This window comes from Panthera onca, chromosome E2 (assembly GCF_046562875.1).
Source record: "Panthera onca isolate mPanOnc1 chromosome E2, mPanOnc1 haplotype 2, whole genome shotgun sequence".
Taxonomy (NCBI): Eukaryota; Metazoa; Chordata; class Mammalia; order Carnivora; family Felidae; genus Panthera; species Panthera onca.
Window position 1 is genome coordinate 14,376,904 of NC_138353.1, and position 23,428 is coordinate 14,400,331.

Genomic DNA, 23,428 nt, shown 5'->3' on the forward strand with positions numbered 1-23,428 from the left:
AGCCAGATGTGGGGCTCGAACCTATGAATTGTGAGATCATGACCTGAGCTGAAGTTGGACGCTTAACTGACTGAGCCACCCAGGTGCCCCTCCCCTTTCCCCAAATTTCTATAGTCATTTGGTTTGAATTCTTTGCTTCTCTCCCAAACTGTAACCCAGGACATGTACCTCACCCACTCATCTGTCAGGAGAGCAGGAGGGGACAGAACATCCTATTCCAGGCCCAGTTTTCTCCGAAAGAGTTAAACTTTTAGGAAGAAATTAAACAGATTCAATCTTGTATATTTACTGAGTAAACCAATCCCAGGTAAAGAAAAAAGAACACTAGGTTTTAGGACAGAGGCTGGGGAGGTGAGAGAAGTCTCCGGCCCCTGTGGTGGGGCGGGGGAGGGGTCACTTATAAAACTCATGCTCCTGTTCATCCTTCTTGATGACTGTCTTGTATGCTTTCTCGAAGTCCTTAGCCAGAACAATGTAGCGGTTCTCACGGACAGCCAACATTCCACTCTGTTGAGGAATGAGAGTTAGAAATCTACTCCCCAACCCTAGTGATGGTGGAAGAAGAGGCAGGGCCCCAAGCCCCGGGGAGGCACTGAGGTACATGAGGACTGCAGCAGAATACTCTCCAAGAGGAAGGGTCCCCACATACCCCCTGCCCGGATCCAGGGAGAAACCCTCACTCACCTCCTGACAGATGGAGTTGATATCGGCTCCTGAAATCTTATCTGGTCGGGCCACATCTGCAACAGGTGAGTTAAGGCAACCATTCCCTGAACGAGGGGGTGAATGCCTGGAGCCAGAAGTCACCCTTGAGCTTTGTCACCACCCCCTTCCCTGGACCCTGGTCTCCCAACCTGTACAAGAAGGCAGAGGTGGAGATGAAGATCCGGTCCCCAACCCAGCTGGGACCATCCCCTCACTTCTAGAGCAGGATACAGTCTTCCAAGTCAACCTCCTCAGAGAGATTCATCTTGCTGGTGATAGTGGAGAAAATCAATCTCTTCTGGCGGCGGTCAGGGAGTGGAAATTCAATTTTACGATCAAGGCGTCCTGGCCGCAGCAGGGCAGGATCCAGAGTGTCTGCTCTGTTCGTGGCCATGATCACCTGGCATTGGGGACAGGCCAGCTGAGACCTCTGTCCCCACTACACCCTCTTTCCTGTCATGATACCTGCCCCCTTACATGCCAGCCACCACTCTTCCCGGATTCCCACACCACACCTCCCCTTGCCCATCCTGAACCCCGAACCTTGACGTTAACGTTCTGGTCAAATCCGTCCATTTGATTCAGCAGCTCCAGCAGGATTCTCTGAACCTCCCTGTCAGCTGGAGAGTGTGCCACTTGGTCAGTCCAGGGCACCCCGTAAAAGGCTGCCCAAGATCCCAGGCCCTGATTAGGCATCACTCACCCCCCGTCTGGGCATCAAATCTCTTGGTGGCAATGGCGTCAATCTCATCTATGAAGATGATGGCAGGTGCGTTCTCCTTGGCCAGGCGGAACACGTCCCGGACCATGCGGGGGCCCTCACCCAGGTATTTCTGTACAAACTCGGAGCCCACGACCCGGATAAACGCAGCTGATGGCAGGAAGATGAGGGTTAGATGAGGAAGGGCCTCCCACAGGGCCCATGCTGCTTACTGAAACCGAGAATTCCCTGCAGACAGCCGTTCCTGTGAACATTCACTCCAAGTGGCCAGGTTACTCTCTCGTGCCCCAGGGACTGGGTCTCAGATCCCGCTGGGAGGACCAGCCACCTGCTTGCACCCCATAGCAACCTAGCAGCCCATATCATGAATCCTACCACAGATGTGTCATTTTCTGGCCCAACATTTAAAAATCCGGACATTCTAAATAATAATAATGCATCTGTGCTTCAATATGCCATATAGGGGAGAGCAAGAGACACTCACAGAATCCAAGATAGAAAAAAATCTGGATTTCCAGAGTGTTGGAAAAATCAGAGAATAAAGACAGGTTGTCCGCACACTAAGGCATCGTACTGCCTCCCCAAGAGCTCAGAGTTCCATTTGGAGTTCCGTATGGAATGGGGAAAGACCCACTTTTGAATATCATGAAAGAACCAGGGACCTTGGGCACGTATTCTGGTATAATCAAGCGGCAACGTGGCTAAAGACAGGTTTGTTCTGGGCCTCTCCTTTTTTGACTTCTTAGAGTTTAACTTATTTGTTAATAAATGCACGTGGCTTTGTGTTGCCTGGAGCAACCCTCAGAACCCTCCTTCCGCCCACCACACGGGAGGGAGACCCGCAGTCTGTGACGCAGGCCTGGTGTTTTACGTCATAAACCAGGAGTCGTGCAAGTGGCGGTCCTGATCACACCACTTCTCTAATGCTGGCCATGCATGGCTGTTGGGGAACTGAAATGTGCCTGGTCCAAAATGAGACACGCTGTAACCATGAGATACTCAAAAGTCTTAGGTTTCAAAAGACTTTGTACAACAAAATGTAAAACATCTCAAGAAATGTCCCTCAATAAATGGCCAGATAAATAAAACACACTATATACATACAATGGAATATTATTTGGCCTTAAAAATGAATGATATTTTGATACCTGCTCCAACATGATGAGCCCTGAAGACAACAGGCTAAGTGAAAAAGCAAGTCTTAAGAAGACAAATGTAGGATTCATCTACTTACATGAGATAACCTACGAGAGCCAAATTCATAGTCCCTAAGAACAAAGGTTACCAGGGGCTCGAGGGGCAAGGGGGTGTGGAGAAACAGGGGTATAGAGTTTCCGTTCAGGATGATGAACAAGTTCTGGAAATGGATACTGGTGGAGGCTGCACAACAGTGAATGCTCTCAATTCCACTGAATTATACACTTAAAAATTGGCTAGGGGCACCTGAGTGGCTCAGCTGGTTAAGCTTCTGACTTTGGCTCAGATCATGATCTCACGGTTTGTGAGTTCGAGCCTGTTATCAGGTTCTGTGCTGACAGCTCAGAGCCTGGAGGCTGCTTTGGATTCTGTGTCTCCCCCTCTCTCTGCCCCTCCCCTGCTCATGTTCTGTATCTCCTCTCTCTCAGAAATAAACATTAAAAAAAATTTTTTTTTAATTATTTTTAATGTTTATTTATTTCTGAGACAGAGAGAGACAGCATGAGTGGGGGAGAGGGAGACACAGAATTCGAAGCAGGCTCCAGGCTCTGAGCTGTCAGCACAGAGCCTGACGCAGGGCTCGAACTCACAAACCGTGAGATCATGACCTGAGCCGAAGTTGGTTGCTCAACCAACTGAGCCACCCAGGCGCCCCCCAAAAAAATTTTTTTAAATTATAGATGTAGCGTGCATATATTTCTATCAAACCCTGCCTGTCTAAAACCACCCCGCTCTCAGTACAACATGTAAACTCTCTGAGAGTAGTGCGAAGACTATATTCACACCCTTTCTGATCTCCTCAGCCTCACCTCCTAGACCTGCCAAGCACAGCCCTCCTACAAACATTCGCTGAGCAACTACCACAGTTCAGTTACTGGGCAGGCACTGGAAATGCAGAAACACACAAATGTATAAGGCCCGTGCCCTCCTGGAGTTTGGTCATGGTCCACTCATGACGCTAAATAAAAAGTGCTTTCCTGTCCCAGGCCTTTGCACATACCATTCCCTGTGCTTGGATGCCCTCTCCCAACGGTGTGCCTGCCAAATCACTTACACCTTGCTTCCTCTGGGAACCCTTACCTAAGAGGCCTGGGCAGCATGGGCCGGCGCGCCCTCCCGTTAGGGCAAGCCCACTACCTTCCCTGCTTCTCCGGGGTATTTGCTACTCTGCAGACTGTTCCCATTCTACCTCACCTCCGACTGTGAGCCCCCTCCCTCACTCGCTTCAGCTGCAGGGGCCTCCCTGTTATTCCTGCCTCACCAGATATTCCCTCAGCCTGATACAGTTCCTCCCCTGGACCTTCCTGTGATTCGCTCCCTCAGGTCTTCCCGGTCTTTGTGTAAAGGTCACCTCATAGAAAGTCTTCCCTGACCAAGCCCCAGCTCTGGCATAAAAGGCTGCAGCCCCTGTTACTCTCTCTCCCCTTGTCCTGCTTAATCTCAGCACGCATTCAGCACCATGGGATATATAATCTATTCACTTGTGTATCTGTTTAAGTACTTCCCTCAACTAAGGCATCACCTCCATGAAGAAAGGAGGCTTTGTTCCATTCGCTGCCACATCTCCTGCACCTAGAACACAGCGTGGCACGCACCAGGCGCTCAATAAACGTTAACCGAATGACCGAGTTCTAAGTGTTTCTTTTTCTCTTTCCTCAGCCATAGTGGGAGATTCTCCAACACACGGGACATGTCTGATTCATCACTGTATCCATGCTCTGGGCCCGGGAGAGCAGAGGTCCAATGAACTGCTGAGCAAAGGAGCGATCGTGACAATGGCTATCATTTACTGTCCACTCTCTACGTGCCAGGTATGGTTCTAGAAGCTTTATATTGATTCAATCTTCTGAATAACCCAGACAAATACGAAATGGGAGTCACAGAGAGGCTAACTTATTGAGCAGTTACATAAACTACCTTACATAAGCAGTTGTAGGGGAGCCAGATTGCAAACCCAGTCAGCCTGGCCCAGAAAACACTGCTTAACTACGGCCTTCTACCAGCCTCTGGTTCACACATGGTAAGATTTTAAGATGTGCCGAGCCCTATCTTTAGGCTTTACAAACAGTAATATAGTGACTTTAGGATGTTTTTGTCTGGAACCTACAATAAAAAATACATGGGGGGTGGGGGGCGCCTGGGTGGCTCAGTACGTTAAGCATCCAAGTTCGGCTCAGACCATGATCTCAGTTTGAGTTCAAGCCCCACATCGGACTCCATGCTATCAGCACAGAGCCTGCTTCAGATCCCCTGTCTCCCTCTCTCTGCTCCTCCCCTGCTTGCTCACATGCTCTCTCTTAAAAATAAACATCGAAAAAAAAAAAAAAAGAAATACGTATATAAACAACCACAAGCATGTGTGTGTGTGTGTACTACAAGTTTCACAAATCTGAGCTCTTACTATGTGGGATGGACTCTGATGTTTTGTTTCATTTTTTGAAATGCTGGTTACACCCATGAATCTGAAGTCACGATTACTCATGGGTCACAACCCACTGTAGGAAAAACAGTGCATTATTTCATTCATTTCTCACAGTAACACTGTGAAGAGTCTTCTACAGATAAGGAAACTGAGGTATGAGGATATAAAGTCACCTCCCAGGACGGCACAGCCAGTAAGAGGCACACAGGGGCTTTGACCCCACAGCCCCTGCTCTTAATCACCATGCCACTTCCTGGGGAAGATGAGAAAGCAGGGAGCAAGGTCAGAAGAGCCCAGAAGGTCAAGGCTCTGGAGAAGCGCTGAGAGGCTCACCTGTCGTGTGATGAGCCACAGCCTTCGCCAGCATGGTCTTCCCGCAGCCAGGTGGGCCATACATGAGGACGCCTCGGGGAGGGTCGATGCCGATCTGAAACACAGAGGCGAAGAAGGACGAGCCAGGGAGTCCCACCACCAGCTCAATACAGTGGGGCCTCTCCCTTCCCTGCCCCTCCCAGCTCCACACCTGCTTATACAGCTCGAAGTGTGTAAGCGGGAGCTCCACAGCCTCCCGCACCTCCTGCTTCTGGATGTCCATGCCCCCGATGTCTGCATACATCACATCTGGCTTCTGGTCTGGTGGGAAAGCAGAGCTGGGGCTCTCAGCCTGGCTCCCAGCGTCCCTTAGGACCCGCCCCCAGCCCTGGGCTCCCCTCCCCCACACCTGAGGTGAGCATCATGATGCTGCTGTCAGCCTCAGGAGGCAGCACGTCCACCAGGGCATTGCTGTGCTTGTGCAGGGCCACCGAGGCATTAGGCTTGAGCAGCTCCCGATCAATGGTGCTCAGGATGCGCACGTAGTAGTTGGAGCCTTTGGGAGACAGGAAGAAGAGGGGAAAATGAGAAGTGCCAGAACCTTAAAACCGTGTCCCCACCCCTCACGGTCGTACATTCCAGGCCACTGGTATCTCTCACTCAGACCCTGCCTGGGCCTCCTGGCCACTGGCCTCCTCCGGTCCATCCCCACGTTCACAATGACAACTTCCCTGTCATTCTATAGCCCTGACTCCCTCTCAAGCTTCAGCCCGAGGTGACCAGCGGCCTCCTGGAATGCCTCCCCCTGCATGACCCTAGGGTGTCTGTCACTCACTGTGTCCCAATGTGTTCTCAGGATCTTCTCCCAAATTGTGCTGCTCTTCCTGGGTCTCTGTCTCAGGGAGGCCCACAGTCCTTGGTCCCCGGCCAGAGTCCCAAACCTCATCCTAGATCTTTCTCCCCTTCTCTCCATTGTCCATCAGTCACTATGATCTTCCATTCAGCCTCCAGAACGTCTCCAACCATCTCCTCTCCTCCCCTTGGACCCTGCCTGATTCACCCTTCTAGGTCTCTGCACCAGACCTCCCTGCTCGCCCAGCCTCGGGTTCCTCTCTCCCATCCACATTCTCCTTCTACGGTGCTGATGCACACCCCTGTCCAGTGTCAGTCTCTCTCCTGACCTTCAGACCTGGCTGTCTAGCAGCCTCCTGGACCCCTCCCTGCAACATCCTAGACTGCCTGCACGGTCTCCCTCCAAACCTACTCCTCTGCCCATGTTGACATCTCAGGAATAGCCCTACAGTCCCCCAAGTCCTACAGGTCAAACACACAAGCCTCATCCTGGGCGACTCCCTCCCTTCACCACCTCACCTCCAGCCCATCAGTTCAATTCCAGGCCCAGTCAGCCACCTCTCCCCACCGTTACGAGAACATGGCTCAGTCCAAAGGAGCAGAGGCCAGAAACAGAAAGAGATGGGTAACACACAGAGACAACAACCATCATGAGGGCAGGGCCTAAGCCCATGCTAATAACAGCAGCTACTGTATACCGAGTCCTACCAGAGCCCAATCTCTTCCCACTTCACCCATGGTTTCAAATGGCAGGTCCCAACCCAGTAACGGTCATGAAATCAACTAAGACGGTCATATCCAGAACATAGTTTGAAACAAAAGCAGGCTAGAACAGAATGGAAAACATCAGAGTATATTGCACATAGTAAGGGTAAACAGCATTTGATGAAATTTCCAGTATATCTGTAATATATGTATTACATACACATAGATAATATATATATAGTATATATACATATGCATATTCAGCGTATATGTAGTATATATATGTAGTGTATATATGTATAACAGTTGACTCTTGAACCATGCAGGGGTTAAGGGCACTGACTCCCCGTGCATCTGAAAAATCCATGTATAACTTTTGACTCCCCACAAAGCTAACTACTAATAGCCCACTGTTGACCAGAAGCCTTACCAATACCATAAGCAGTCAATTAACACGTGTTTGGTATGTTTTACATATTATATACTGTATTCTCACAATAAAGTAAACTAGCAAAAAAAAATATTAAGCAAATCATTAGGAAAAGAAAATACATTTATAGTACTACACTGTATTTACCCAAAAACTCCACGTATTAGGAGACCCATCCAGTTCAAACCTGTGTTGTTCAAAAGTCAACTGTACACGTATGTACACACACATACACACACACACACAAAATACACGCATACGTACGTGTAGAGAAAGAACGTAAGATATATGTCTACCTTCATATCAGAGTTTGAAAAACACCATTACCCTCTCTTGCCTTGTTTGCTCTTCTAAGATCCTAGCACAATTCCCGGTCCGTGGCAGGAAACAGTTGACAGACGCTGAATGAACAGATGAGTGAATGAGAGGCCCCCTGCCCACCCACCCACGCACCTGTGGTGGAGCCCACAATGGCTGTATTCTGATCCACAGCCTCCAGAAACTGCCCAATGACCAGTGGGATGCTTTGGATTCGCTTCACCTCCTCCTGGGCATGGAGGAATTCCTTCTTCAGGTTCTTCTGCTCATCCTTGATGTATTCCTCCTGCACCTCCAGGAACTCCAGCTCTTGCTGCAGCTTCTGTGAGTGGAGAGGGGAAAGGTGGAGGGTTGGCTCCATGCCCTGCTAAGTGAGGCGGCAGTGGAAGGTTGTGGGGTGGAGGAAGAGTATGGGATGCTGGGACCCTGTGCAGGGTCCGGCTTGGGATTGAATGTACCTTGTAGCGGCTGTACAGGTCCTCCAGGTCCTCAGGCTCCGGCCCCAGGAAGGAAAGGCCAGTCTGGGGCCGAGACACAGACAGTGCTGGGATCTCATCCTAGAACAAAGGAGAAAACTCAAGTTGGAGGAAGAAAGAATACAGAGCATCCTCCCCACTTCACCATGAACCACTCAGCCCCTAACCGGCTCCTGACATCATTCAGCCCCTCTAAACAGACCCTGCAAACCTCTCAGCCCCCTAAAAAGGCTCCTAATGTCACCTAGCTCCTAACAGGGCTCTTATGTCAACTAGCCCTCCGAAAACATATTTTATTAACACGTGCCACTTGTAACATACCCCCAATGTCGCCAGACTCCCAACTAGAGCCTAAATGTCACAACCACTCCTTACCAGCTCCCAATGCTCTTCAACCCCCCTCAACAGGTTCCTAGTGTCACATGGCTAGCTCAATATAGGTTGTTAATGTCACCATGCTTTCAAACATTCTTTTATCATCCAGTTCCCTAGGAAGGCCCCAAACCACAGATTTTACTTAGCCTCCGAACATCGGTTAGCTCCCAGCCCAACTTCAGACATCATTCGGCCCACGGCCGCGTCCCATCTATCACTCACACCCAGACACAGCCCCAGCTTCGCTAGGCCATCGGTCACTAAGCACTTCTAGCTAGTCCTCGAAATCATTCCGTGCCAAGGAACCTCTAACGTCACTCATTCCTGTAGCCGCGCTTTCTGCGCCTTACTGCCCCCCTAACATCATTCAGTCACCGAGCCAGGCCTCGGGGCAGCACAGAGCTCTCCACCGAAGGATCCCAAATCACCCTGACCCGGGCCGGAATTCCCGAAGTCACTCAGCACCCCACTCAGGTCGGCCTCACCCTCTCCCCGCGAGCCAGGCCCCACCAGACCTGAGCTTTCTCTACCAAGATGCCTATCTCCTCCATAGTGACCAAGCCGGCCTCTGTGCGGCCCAGCCAGATCTAGTCACCGCTTCCGCTGACGCTACCGGAAGACTAGGACCTCAGTGGATTCTGGGAAACGTAGTTTAAGACTTCGCTAGAGCGGGCTGGATAGGCCGCAAAGGATGGAGGGAAGGGAAGATTTCGTCCTGAGCTCCGCCCCCAAGGCTTGCACCGCGCGCTCTCGGGACAGGGGTTTAGGGCGGTGCGCGTGCGCAGTAGCGCGTGGTGGCACCATTTCGGGCGGCATCTGCGCTGGGGTTTTCTCGGCAGTAGGCGGCGCTGCTTCATTGCTTTATCAATCAAGGAACTCGCAGATCTGTCTCCTCGATCTCATTTAGTGAAAGGGCTGGAGATGTTTTGGGCGGCGTTCCCCAGAGGGGTTCCTTTAGGTGTCTCAACGTGAGCTGCGCCAGAGGATTCCACCCCCCCCCCCTCCCGACCCCCAGAGCGACTCCTCACTGGGATCCACCCTGGGAGTTGATGTGACGTGGGCCGGGAGCAAAGGGTGGAGAAAGAATTCTTGAGACGTTTTCAGTGGGAAGGGTGCTTTATTTAAAGCACAGTGCCAGGACCCGTACGGGAAGAGCTGCACTTGTGTTTGTGAGAAATGACTGATTAAATACTTTATAGTTTGGGGCGGGATGGTGGTGCTAAGGATAGAGTAAGTCGGTAAGGAATTTGGAAGTAAAGCGTTCAGGGCGCTAGCTGCTGCTAAGATAAGGCTGTTTACTACCCTCTAGTAAAACATCAGTCTTGAGGCCCTTCAGTTGTGTATCAGTGGGCCATATTCTCAGGATCTAATTGCACATAGATCTTGGGGAGTGCTTAAAGCTATCAGGGAAAGTGACACTAACGAGCAAAATTGTAACACAGCTTTGGTAAAGGAAGTCCTTGAGAGAGCTGGAGGAATGTTACTATCTGTGAGCCTCGGGAATTCTGCTTGGAGACTGCGAGCCTCCGCAAAGTCTGGCCTTTGTTTCTTTTTACTCCAGTGCGAGGTGAGGAGCCCCAAGCCCGCATTACCCTTAGCGAATCAGGTAGAAACGACGCAGGCATCTGGGCTGGAGAGGATGAGGCAGCAGTGCGGGAGTTGCGTCCCGTGGGACACTTGCAGACCTGTGCGAGGCCCTGTGCCTAAGTCCTGGGTGCCTCAACTCGTTGAATCTGAACAGGCATTATGTTCCCTTTTACAGAGAAGGAAATAGGCTCAGAGCTATGAAGCTGCTTGCCGGTCACAAGAGTCCTCAGATCTGTCTGTCCCCAGACAGGGGATACACACTGGCCAGTGGGGATACACTCACACAGTGTTTGTTAAGTAAATTGTTTTATTGAAATATAAATACAGCGAAGTGTACAGATCATTACTGTGCAGTTCAATGACTTTCCACTAAGTGAACACACCTATAACCAGTACTCAGATCAAGAGACCAAACAGTAGCCACCCCCAAGAGCCCCCCACATGCTCTCTTTCTGCCATCCTATCCCTTCTTAAAGTTATCCTTTACCTGAGTTCTAACAGTGCGGATTACTTCTGTCCGTCTCAACCCCCACAGTGTGTACTGTGTATTTGGCTTTTTACTTAACATCATGTTTGTGACATTCATATTGCACATAGGAATAGTTCTTTCATTTTCACTTCTGTATGCTTTCGGTCCCTGTGGATATGCCTAAAACTGGGTATTTTCCAGCCTGGGGTTATCCTGGTGCTACCACTATTCTTGTACATTTCCTCCATAAACTTATGGGAATATGCTAAGGAGTGGAATCACTGGTCAAAGGGCAAGTGTGAGGTTGGCTTTAGTCAACACTGTCAAGCTACAATAACTTACACTCACATCCCTTGTGCACACACTTGATATTGTCTCTCTGAATTTTTTTTCCATTCTGGTCGGTATATTGTGGGTTGTCACACCAGGCACCATTTGTGCATTTCCTTTTAACTGGGCAAGTTCCAAACTCTGAATCCTTACAATACCCTCAGAGGTAGGTTTGCTCTTCCTCATTTTATGGGTGAGGAAACTGAGGCTCAGACAAGGGAAAGTCACGCCCGCTAAGTCACAAAGAGAATTTGTGGCTCCTGATCAATGCCAGCCCTATGCTAGGGGAATTAGAAATCAATCAGATCTGGTCCCTGCCTTCCTTGTTTAAGACCCCAGTACTTTTTTTTTTTTCTTATTTGTTTTGAGAGAGAGAGAGAGAGAGAGAGAGAGAGAGAGCGCGAGCACATCTGGGCATATGGGGAGGGGCAGAGGGGGAGGGGGAATCCCAAGCAGGCTCCACACTGTCAGTGCAGAGCCCTATGTGGAGCTCAATGGTACAAACCATAAGATCATGACCTGAGCCAAAACCAAGAGTCAGATGCTCAACTAGTAGCAGGATTCTCGCACAGAGTTGTGACACTGAGGCTTTTCTTTCCAGGAAGCAACTGTTGGCACTATTCAGTTGGGTTTGTACCCAAAGAACTCAGCCCCGAACGCCACGTGGCATAGTTTTTTTATACGTTTTCTGTTTCCCATTTATGGTAACACACAAACATGCAGTCTGATTAAGTGGTCTCATGTTACAAGGTCATGAGGAATGTTGTCATGTGGCATAACCAAGTTGCCTTGAGTTTTGTTTTGTTTTTTTTTCTCTTTTAGGGAGGGGACCCTACCACAAGATGATTGAGCCACCCAGATGCCCCCCCCCAGCACTTTTATTTCCACACAAAAAAGGAAAACAATGAGGACAACAAATCCTCCTTTTTTCTCTCTGCATTGACAGTTCATAGTTCTGTCTTCCTTACCTCTGCCTCCCCCAAAAGGCATCCCAATTTCTACTTGAGTCTTGGAATCCATCACCTAAAACAGGATTCATCATCTCCTTCCTTGCCTCCTGTTCCCTATCTCCTAGTTTCCAGATTTCAGACTCAAACTATGTAAGAGCCTTGCTTTTATTCCCCAAATCCTGTCAACCCATCTCTGAAATCTCTCTGCTGTCTTTGGCAATGATAAATCAATGAATCCCTTTGGCATTTTTATGGATAATAATTTTATGGATAATAATTGTAATAGTTATGGATAATAATTGTAACCATTTCCTAAACGCTGACTGTGTGCCTGGCTCTTTGCTAAGCACTTTACCGTATTATCTCATGCAACCCTCACAACAGCCTTCCAAAGCAGGTAGTAGAAGTAACCAACATTTTGCCTTCTGCCAGGGAAGTTCAAGTGTTTTATACACGTGATCTGATTTAAATCTCATATTTATGTGGGATTTGAAATGGGAACAGTTGTCTTACTTCCTACTCTCTCAGGTCCAACAAAAGTCACCAGGCTCAGAGAGGTGAAGTCACTTGTTGGCCAAGATCATGCAGGAAGTAAATGGTAGAGATGCTATTCAAATCCAGGACCTGGGCTTTTACCCTCCCATGATAGTTATCATTTGGATTTGCAGATGACCTTCAAAAAGTGAGCTAGTCATTCTCAAGGAGGAGGACACTGAATCATTTAGGGAATTTTTTTCAAGCTAGATGCACCTTTACCTTATTTTAATGTTAAGATCCTTCCTCCTATCTTCTAGTTAAGAACCACGCATCTAGATCGTTTAACAATGGGCAAACTGGAGCCAGGATCAGCCCAGCTGACTAAAATTTCTCCCTCCTGGTTGAAGCCGAGGGCTTTCTTCCTCTAGACTACACTGCCTTCTAACAGAAGTCCTGAGCAGCTCTTGTGTTCTGTGAGGGTGTTTCCAGATCTGTGTTTTAGAGCTCTGCATGTGGCTGGGTGCATACAGGAGCCAGCAGACCAGAAGGTAAAGACAGCTGGACTGGCAGAGAACCTATTCCTCATTGACAGAGAGTGGCCGAACTCCAGCCATGATAGCCATGCCAAAATGTGGGCCCATTGTTACCAGATCTGATGTTTTGAGAGAAGTCAAGAATCCAGATTTTCTTTTCTTTTTTTAATTAAAAAATTTTTTTTAATGTTTATTTATTTTTGAGTGCGTGCGAGAGACACAGGGTGTGAGCAGGGGAGGGACAGAGAGAGAGGGAGATGCAGAATCCAAAGCAGGCTCCAGGCTCTGAACTGTCAGCACAGAGCCAGATGCGGGGCTTGAACCCACGAACTGTGAGATCATGACCTGAGCCAAACTCAGATGCTCCTGAGTCACTCAGGTGCCCCAAGAATCCAGATTTTCAAGTGAAATCTTCTAATTTTTAAATGTTGATGATAAATTCAAACACTTAGAAACACCATGCAGGGGTGCCTGGGTGTTCAGTCGGCTGAGCGATGGACTCCTGATTTCGGTTCAGGTCATGTCTCATGATTCATAAGATTGAGCCCTGCATCAAGCTTCTCTCTCTCCCTTTCTCTCTGCTCCTCCCCTGCTTGTGTTCTCTCTCTCTCTCTCAGAATAAATAAATAAACATTTTTTAAATCTTAAAAAAAAAAAAAAACACCATACAGGCCAAACAAAACCATCTGTGGGCTTCATACAATGGATAGATGACCCCTGGTCTAGGCTCATCTTGTCCCCAGTATGGCCATCACAGGCCCAGGAATCAAGGGCTTTACTCAGTCCCAGGGTGGAAGTGGAGGGAGGGGTCTGAAACATTCAGAAGGCCGCAAAAATACGAGGTCAAGGATGAATAAGGATTATATTCAGGGAAAAGCAGGGGCGCCTAGGTGGTTCAGTCAGTTAAGCATCTGACTTCTGCTCAGGTCATGGTCTCACAGTTTGTGAGCTTGAGCCCTGCATCAGGGACTGTGCTGACAGCTCGGAGCCTGGAGCCTGCTTCAGATTCTGTGTCTGCCTCTCTCTCTGCCCCTCCCCAGCTTGCACCCTGTCTCTCTCAAAAATGAGTAAACATTAAAAATTAAAAACAATTTTCAGGGAAAAGCAAAAGTAGATATCTAACAATAGCTGATTTGTTAAATAAACTGAATGATCTTTTTAAATTTTGGAGCATCTGGGTGGTTCAGTCAGTTGAACATCCGACTTTGGCTCAGATCATGATCTCTCAGTTCGTGAGTTTGAGCCCCACACTGGGCTCTGTGCTGTCAGCTTCAGATTCTGTGTCTCCCTCTCTCTCTCTCTGCCCCTCCCCACTCACACTCTGTCTCTCTCTGTCTCTCAAAAATGAATAAATGTTAAAAAAAATTTAACATCTATCTATTATGGACTATGACACAGTTTTTAAAAGTGGTATAGAGGGGGCCCTGGGTGGCTCAGTTGGTTAAGCATCTGACTCTTGATCTCAGCTTAGGTCACTATCTCAGGGTTTGTGAGTTTGAGCCTGTGTCAGGTTCCTTGTTGATGGTATGGAGCCTGCTTGGGATTCTGTCTCTCCCTCTCTCTGCCCCTCCCCTGCTCTTTCTCTCTCTCTCTCTCTCTCTCTCTCTCTCTCTCTCTCTCTCTCAAAATAAATAAACTTTAAAAAGGTGGTATAGAATATTTAATACACCATATGTTCACAGAATATATAATACCTAAAAGAAAAACATAGATGACAAAGTGATAAAATATAAACCCTTTTAAAAAATCTTTTTATTTTGAAATTTCAGTTCCAGAAGATTTGTAAGAATGGTGCATAGTGTTTGCCCAGATTCCCCAAATGTTACCATTTAACACATATGCCTTATCATTGTCTTTTTCTCTGTATATGCATTCTTATTTGTGTGTCTGTATACAGATACATATTACACATATATCTTGCCATATGTATGTATTTTTCTAAAACTACTACTGGGATTTTTATTTGGATTGCATTAAATTTATAGACTGATTTGGTAAGAACTGGCATGTTAACCACACCGAGGCTTCCCATCCATGAATATAGTATGTCTCCACATAGCATACAGATTCTACTATGGTAGATTTATACAGGTATACTTTGGAGATATTGCAAGTTTGGTTCCAGACCATTGCAATAAAGCAAATATTGCAATAATGTGAATCAAATTAAATTTTTGGTTTCCCAGTGCATATAAAAGTTATGTTTACAGGGGTACCTGTGTGGTTCAGTTGGTTAAGTATCCAACTTTGGCTCAGGTCGTGATCTCATGGTTCATGAGTTTGATCCCTGCATTGGGCTCTGCACCGATGGTGTGGAGCCTGCTTGGGATTCTCTCTCTCTCTCTCTCTCTCTCTCAAAATAAATAAATAAATAAACTTTAAAATGTCCAGGCTTAAAAAAATTATGTGTAGACTATACTGTAGTTCATTGCGTGTGCAATAGTAGTATGTCTTAAAAATGTGCATACCATAATTCAAAAATACTTTCTTGATGAAAAACGTTAACTGAGCTTTCAGTGGATCACAATCTTTTTGCTGGTGGAGCGTCTCGTCTCAATGTCGAGGGCTGCTGACTCAGCAGGGTGGCTGTTGCTGAAGGCTGGTGTGGCTGTGGCAATTTTGAAAACTAAGACAACAGTGAAGTTAGCTACATTGATTGAGTCTTCCTTTCGTGAATGATTACTGTGTAGCATGCAATGATGTTTCATAGCATTTTACCCACAGGAGAACTGCTTTTTAGAAAAGACAGGCTTCTTGTAATCACCAAGACAGTATGGTACCGCACAAGAACAGACACTCAGATCAATAGGACAGAATAGAGAACCCAGAAATGGACCCACAAACTTCTTTGACAAAGCAGGAAAGAATATCCAATGGAAAAAACACAGTCTCTTCAGCAAATGGTGCTGGGAAAACTGGACAGCGACATGCAGAAGAATGAACCTGGACCACTTTCTTACACCAGACACAAAAATAAACTCAAAATGGATGAAAGACCTAAATGTAAGACAGGAAGCCATCAAAACCCTTGAGGAGAAAGCAGGCAAAAACCTCTTTGGTCTTGGCTGCAGCAACTTGTTGCTCAACATGTCTCCAGAGATAAGGGAAACAAAAGCAAAAATGAACTATTGGGACCTCATCAAAATAAAAAGTTTCTGCAAAGTGAAGGAAACAGTCAGCAAAACTAAAAGGCAACCGACAGAATGGGAGAAGATATTTGCAAAGGACGTATCAGATACAAGGTTACTATACAAAATCTATAAAGAACTTACCAACTCAAACCCAAAAAGCAAATAATCCAGTGAAGAAATGGGCAAAAGATATGAATAGACACTTCTCCAAAGAAGACATCCAGATGGCCAACCGACACATGAAAAAATGCTCCACATCACTCATCATCAGGGAAATACAGATCAAAACCACAATGAGATACCACCCTACACCTGTCAGAATGACTCAAATTAACAACTCAGGAAACAACAGATGTTGGCGAGGATGCAGAGAAAGAGGATCTATTTTGCATTGTTAGTGGGAATGAAGCTGGTGCAGCCACTCCGGAAAACAGTATGGAGGTTCCTCAAAAAATTAAAAATAGAACTACCCTATGACCCAGAAATTGCATGACTAGGTATTTATGCAAGGGATACAGGTATGCTGTTTCGAAGGGGCACATGCACCCCAATGTTTATAGCAGCACTATCGACAATAGCCAAAGTATGGAAAGAGCCCAAATGTCCATTGATGGATGAATGGATAAAGATGTGGTAGGGGTATCTGAGTGGCTCAGTCGGTTAAGTGTCCGACTTCAGCTCAGGTCTTGATCTCACAGGTTCATGAGTTCAAGCCCCGCATCAGGCTCTGTGCTGACAGCTCAGAGCCTGGAGCCTGCTTCGGATTCTGTGTGTGTCTCTGTCTCTGCCCCTTCCCCGCTCATGCTCTGTCTCTCTCTGTCTCAAAAATAAACACTAAAAAAATTTAAATTAAAAAAAAGATGTGGTATATATATACAATGGAGTATTACATGGCAATAAAAAAGAATGAAATCTTGCCATTTGTAGCTACGTGGATGGAACTGGAGGGTATTATGCTAAGTGAAATTAGTCAGAGAAAGACAAATATCATATGATGTCACTCATATGAGGACTTTAAGACACAGAACAGATGAACACAAGGGAAGGCAAGCAAAAATAATACAAAAACAGGGAGGGGAACAAAACATAAGAGACTCTTAAATATGGAGAACAAACAGAGGGTTCCTGGAGGGGTTGTGGGAGGGGGGATGGGCTAAATGGGTAAGGGGCACTAAAGAATCTACTCCTGAAATCGTTGTTGCACTATATGCTAACTAACTTGGATGTAAATTTTAAAAATAAAAATAAAAAAAAAAAAAATAAATAAATAAATAAATAAATAAATAAATAAATAAAAAAGAATCTTCTCAAAGCCTGTTACTGCTTTATCAACCAAGTCTATGTAACATTCTAAATCCTTTGTTTTCATTTCAACAATCTTCACAGCATCTTCACCTGGAGTAGACTCCATCCCAAGAAACCTCTTCCTGTCTCCATCATAAGAAGTCGCTGCTCATCCATTAAAGTTTCATCATGAGATCGCAGCAATTCAGTCCCATCGCCAGGCTCCCCTTCTAATCCGAGTTCTCTTGCTGTTTCCACCACATCCGCAGTGACTTCCTCCACCGAAGTCTTGGATCTCTCAAATTCATCCATGAGGGTTGGAATCAACATCTTCAAACTCCTGTTCATTTAAATATTTTGGCTTCTTCCCAGGAATCACAAATGTTGTTGATGGCATCTAGCATGGTGAATCCTTTCCAGAAAGTTTCCAGTTTGCTTTACGCAGATCCGTCAGAGGCATCATTATGGATGGCAGATGTCACCTTATGAAATGCATTTCTTAAGTATTAAGACTTGAGAGTTGAAATGACTCCTCGATCTGTGGGCTGCAGAATGGACGTTGTGTCAGCAGGCGTGAAAACAGCATGAATCTCCTTGTCCATCTCCATCAGAGCTATTGGGTGACCAGGTGCACTGTCAGTGAGCAGTAATATTCTGAAAGGAATCTTTTTTTCTGAGCAGTAGGTCTCAACAGTGGGCTTAAGATATTCAGTAAACTGCGGTGCCTGGGTGGTTCAGTTGGTTGAGCGTCCGACTTCAGCCCAGGTCATGATCTCACGGTTCCTAAGTTCGAGCCCCACGTCAGGCTCTGTGCTGACAGCTCGGAGCTTGGAGCCTGTTTCAGATTCTATGTCTCCCTCTCTCTCTCTGTGTCCCTCTGTCTGTCTGTCTCTCTCTCTCTCTCAAAAATAAATAAACATTTAAAAAATTATAATATTCAGTAAACCATGTTGTAAACAGATGTGCTGTCATTCAGGCTTTTTTACAGGCAGACTAGTTTAGCATAATTCTTAAAGGCCAAAGCATTTTCAGAATGGTCAGTGAGCGCTAGCTTCAACTTAAAGTCACCAGCCACATTACTCCTAACAAGAGAGTCAGCCCGTCCTTTGAAGTCAGGCATTGACTTTTCCTCTCTACCCGTGAAGGTCTCGGATGGCATCTTCTTCCAATATAAGGCTGTTTCGTCGACATTGAAAATTTGTTTCTGACGGCCACCTTCATGGTGATTATTTTAACTAGATCTGGATAACTTACACTTGCAGATTCACCTTGCGTTTTTATACTATGGAGATGGGTCCTTTCCTTAAACCTCATGAACCAACCTCTGCTAGCTTCAAACTCTTCTCCTGCGCTTCCTGCCCTCTCTCAACCTTCATCAAACTGAAGAGAGTTAGGGCCTTGCTCTGGATTGGACTTTGGCTTAAGGGAATTCTGTAGCTGGTTTGATCTTCTCTCCAGACCACTAAAACTTTCTCCATATCAGCAACAAGGCCGTTTTGCTTTCTTACCATTCGTATGTTCACTGGAGTAGCACTTTTCATTTTTCTCAAGGACTTTTTCCTCTGCAATTACAACGTGGCTAATTCTTTGGCACAAGAAGCTGAGTTTTCTCCCTATGTTGGCTTTTGACATGCCTTCCTCACTGAGCTTGATTATTTCTAGCTTTTGATTTAAAGGGAGAGACATGAGATTCTCCCTTTCACTTGAACTCTTAGAAGCCACTGTAGGGTTATTAATTGGCTTAATTTCTATATTGTGTCAGGGAATAGGGAGGCCTGGGGAGAGGAGACAGACAGGGGATCAGCTGGTCAGTGGAGCAGTCAGAACATACACATCTATCAATTAAGGTCTCTTTCTTATGTGGGCAGGGTTCACGGTGACCCCAAACAATTATAATAGTAACATCAAAGGACCTGATCCGAGACCACCGAAACAGATATGATAATGGAAACATTTTAAATATTGCAAGCTTTACCAAAATGTGACACAGAAACACAAAGTGAGCAAATGCTTTGGAAACATGGTGCCAATAATGGATTTGTTCAGTGCAGGGTCGTCCAAAACCTTCAATTTGTAAAAAACACAATATTTGTGAAGCACAATAAAGAGGATGCAATAAAACCAGGTATGCCCTTACCTATATCATTTTTTTCAAGCTATTTAAAATAGTATCTTCCTAGGGGCATCTCGGTGGCTCAGCCATTTGGGTGTCCAACTTTGGCTCAGGTCATGATCTCGCAGTTCGTGGGTTCGAGCCCCACGTCGGGCTCTGTGCTGACAGCTCGGAGCCTGGAGCCTGCTTTGGATTCTGTGTCTCCCTCTCTCTCTGCTCCTCCCCTGCTCGCGCGCTCTCTCTCTCTCTCTCAAAAATAAACATTAAAAATAAAATAAAATAGTATCTTTCTAAAAACAGGGATAATTAATATATAATAAATTGCACATATTTACAGTATACAATTTGGTGAGTTTCAGTATATGCATGCACACAAGAAACCATCATTAGAATCAAGATAATGAACCCGTGTGTTGCCCTCCAACATCATTTTGGGTCCTTTTGTACTCTTCCTTCAGGCTCTCCGTGCCTCTATCCCGGGAAACTCCAATTCATTTGCAGTTTTTAGAATTTTATGTAAATGGGATCTTACAGTATATACTCTTTCATTCTGCCTAAGTATTCTCAGATTTATGCATGGTATTGTGTGTATCACAGCTCGTTCTCTTGCATTGCCGAGGGCACTCTACTGATTAATAGTCTTCGGCAATGACAAGTATAGTTGCTATGAACATTCATGTACAAGTTGGACACGTGCTTTTATTTCTCTTGGATAAATACCTAGGAGTGGAATGGCCGGGTCCTATGCTAGGTGTAAGTTTAACTTTTTTTTTTTTTTTTTTAACGTTTATTTATTTTTGAGACAGAGAGAGACAGAGCATGAATGGGGGAGGGTCAGAGAGAGAGGGAGACACAGAATCCGAAGCAGGCTCCAGGCTCTGGGCCATCATCAGCCCAGAGCCCGACCCGGGGCTCGAACCCATGGACTGTGAGATCGTGACCTGAGCCGAAGTCGGACGCTTAACCGACTGAGCCACCCAGGCGCCCCAAGTTTAACTTTTTAAAAAGCCTCCACACTGCCTCCTGGCGTGGTGGTACCATAGTACATTCCCATCAGCAGCATGAGAATTCTAATTGTTCCACATCCTCGCCAAATACCCCCTGACTTTCAAATGAGTCTTTCAGTTTTAGACATGTTATTAAAACTGGTTTGTTTTTGTTCTGAGAAAGAGAGGGTGAGCAGGAGAGAGGCAGAAGGAAAGGGAAAGCGAGACTCTTAAGCTGGTTCCACACCCAGTGCAGAGCCTGATTTAGGGCTCTGTCTCACAACCATGAGATAATGACCTGAGCTGAAATCACGAGTCTCAAGCTCAACTAACTGAGCCACCCAGGTGCTCCTGAATTTTAGACATTCTAGTAGATGTGATTTTCACCTGAATTTACCTAATGACTAATAGTACTGAGCCTTTTTTCATGTGCTTATTTACTATCCATTTATTTCCTTGGGTGGGGTGTCTGTTTAAATATTTTGCCCATTTTTAATTGTGTTGCTTTTCCTCGTTAATGGTGTTTCAACAGTTCTTTATTTATTTTGGTGTCTGACTTGGGTTGGGCAAAATCATGGACTGAGTAGCTCAAACAGAAGCAATTTATTTCTCACAGTTCTGGAGGCTGGGAAGTTCAAGATCAACGTGCTAGCTGTTTTGGGTCTTGGTGAGGGCTCTATTCCTAGCTTATAGATCTTGTATATGGCTGCCTTTTTTTGAGAGGGAGAGAGAGCACACACATGAGTTGGGGAGAGGAGCAGAGGGAGAGAGAGAAAGAATCTTTTTAAAAAAAATATATTTAGGGGCACCTGGGTGGCTTAGTTGGTTACGCGTCCAACTTCGGCTCAGGTCATGGTCTCATGATCTGTGGGTTTGAGCCCCACGTCGGGTTCTGTGCTGACAGCTGGGAGCCTGGAGCCTGCTTTGGATTCTGTGTCTCCCTCTCTCTCTGCCCCTTCCTCATTCACACTCTGTCTCTGTCTCTCAAAAATGAATAAACGTTTAAAAAAATTTATATATATATATATACATATATATATACATGTATATATATACGTATATATATACATGTATATATATACATGTATATATATACGTATATATATGTATTTTGAGAGCGAGAATGCAACCAGGGTAGGGGCAGAGGGGGAGAAAGAGAATCCCAAGCAGGCTCTGAGTAGTCAGCACAGAGCCCAACACAGGGCTTGAACTCACAAACCACGAGATCATGACCTCCATAACAAAGTCAGGAGTCAGACGCCTAACCGACTGAGCCACCCAAGTGCCAAGAGAGAGAGACAGAGAGAGAGACAGAGAGAGGGAGAGAATCTTAAGCAGGCTCCATGCTAAGCACAGAGCCCAATATGGGGCTTAATCCCATGACCCTGGGATCATGACGTGAGCCAAAATCAAGAGTTGGGCCCTCAACCACCTGAGCCACCCAAGTACCCAGATGGCTGCCTTTTTACTGTGGCCTCACATAATGCAGGAAGAGAGCTGTGGAATGTCTTCCTCTTCTAATAAGGGTATCATCTCTATAGGATTAGGACTCCATGCTTAGGGCCTCATTAAACCTTTATCACCTCCTCACAGGACCTATCTCAAGATACAGTAACATTGAGAGTTAGGGCATCAACTACAAGTTTTGGGGGGGGGGGGAACATATTCAGTCCATAAGACTTACACAAGTCCTTCATCAGAGATGTTATTTACAAATACCTTCCCAGTGTGCGGCTTCCCTTTTCATCCTCTTAATAATGTCTGAAGAGGGGCGCCTGGGTGGCGCAGTCGGTTAAGCGTCCGACTTCAGCCAGGTCACGATCTCGCGGTCTGTGAGTTCGAGCCCCGCGTCGGGCTCTGGGCTGATGGCTCGGAGCCTGGAGCCTGTTTCCAATTCTGTGTGTCTCCCTCTCTCTCTGCCCCTCCCCCGTTCATGCTCTGTCTCTCTCTGTCCCAAAAATAAATAAAAAACGTTGAAAAAAAAAAAATTAAAAAAAAAAAAAAATGTCTGAAGAGCAGCAATTCTTGATTTTAAGTCCAGTTTTATCAATTTTTAAAAAATGGATCATTTGTCAATGTTGTTATCTAAAAGAATCCTTGCCGAATGGAAATTCACAAAGATTTTCTTCGAAAAGTTTTGTAATATCATGTTTTACATTTAGATCTATAATTCATTTTGAGGTTGTGGGGTTGTGCGTGTGTGTGTGTTTTGTTTGGTTTTGGTTTTGGTTTTGGTTTTTTGGTATGTGGTACAAAGCAGTGCTCAAAGTTCCTCTTTTCTTCTATGGATACTCTGTTGTTCTGGCACCATTTGTTGAAAATATGATCTTTTCCCACTGAATTGTCTTGCAACTTTGTCAAAATTCAGTTGACTGTGCAGGCGTGGCTCTACTTGTAGACTGTTCTCTTGATCTATTTTTCTATCTTGACACCAATACTACATCGTCTTAATTATTGTAGTTTTACAAATCTTGAAATTTGGTAGTAGAAGTCTTCCAACTTTATCCTTCTTTTTCAAAGTTATTTTGACTATTCTAGGTACTTAGCATTTCTATAAGAATTTTGGAATCAGCTTTTCGATTTTTGTAAAAATTATATGTGACAATATCTTGGATCCACGGACTCATCTGGAGGAAATTGACACCTCTGCACTAAATTTTCCAATCTATGAACCCCGTATATTTCTCCATTTATTTAGGTATTCCTTAATGTCTTCCAGAATGTTTTTTTAAGTTTGTAGTGTACAGATATTGCACACCTTTCTTCAGATTTATCCCTATATAGTTCATATCTTTATTATCTTTTTAAAAATTTTTATTTATTTTTGAGAGAGAGAGAGAGAGATGGAGAGAGAGAATATGCAGGAGGGGCAGAGAGAGAGGGAAACAGAGAACCCCAAGCAGGCTTCATGCTGTCAGTGCAGAGCCCGATGTGGGGCTCAAACCCACAAACCATGAGATCATGACCTGAGCCAAAATAAAGAGTCAGATGCTTAATTAGCTAAGCCAACCTGGAGCCCCTATTTTTCCCTTTTCAATCTGTATGCCTTTTATTT

General features: G+C 45.8%; 1 protein-coding gene across 1 annotated transcript; it reads right to left on the reverse strand.

The window, feature by feature from the left end:
* Positions 1 to 270: 270 nt before the first annotated feature.
* Positions 271 to 9,157, reverse strand: PSMC4 (proteasome 26S subunit, ATPase 4). Its single transcript, XM_060651135.2, has 11 exons — positions 9,029 to 9,157; positions 8,121 to 8,219; positions 7,798 to 7,984; positions 5,767 to 5,913; positions 5,569 to 5,678; positions 5,379 to 5,472; positions 1,409 to 1,576; positions 1,249 to 1,325; positions 937 to 1,105; positions 685 to 740; positions 271 to 507 (listed from the first exon to the last, which is right to left on the reverse strand). Exons 1-11 carry the CDS (start codon positions 9,062 to 9,064, stop codon positions 394 to 396), a joined length of 1,257 nt encoding a protein of 418 aa, XP_060507118.1. The 5' UTR covers positions 9,065 to 9,157; the 3' UTR covers positions 271 to 393.
* Between the last annotated feature and the right edge of the window lie 14,271 nt (positions 9,158 to 23,428).

Bases quoted from the DNA above. Each gene is read 5' to 3' on its own strand.
- PSMC4 (XM_060651135.2), bottom strand. From the start codon at position 9,064: ATGGAGGAGATAGGCATCTTGGTAGAGAAAGCTCAG. The intron at 5,473-5,568 runs GTGTGGAGCTGG...TCTGTGTTTCAG, and splicing joins ACTTCGAGCTGTATAAGCAG to ATCGGCATCGACCCTCCCCG. The intron at 508-684 runs GTGAGTGAGGGT...ATTCCTCAACAG, and splicing joins TCAACTCCATCTGTCAGGAG to AGTGGAATGTTGGCTGTCCG.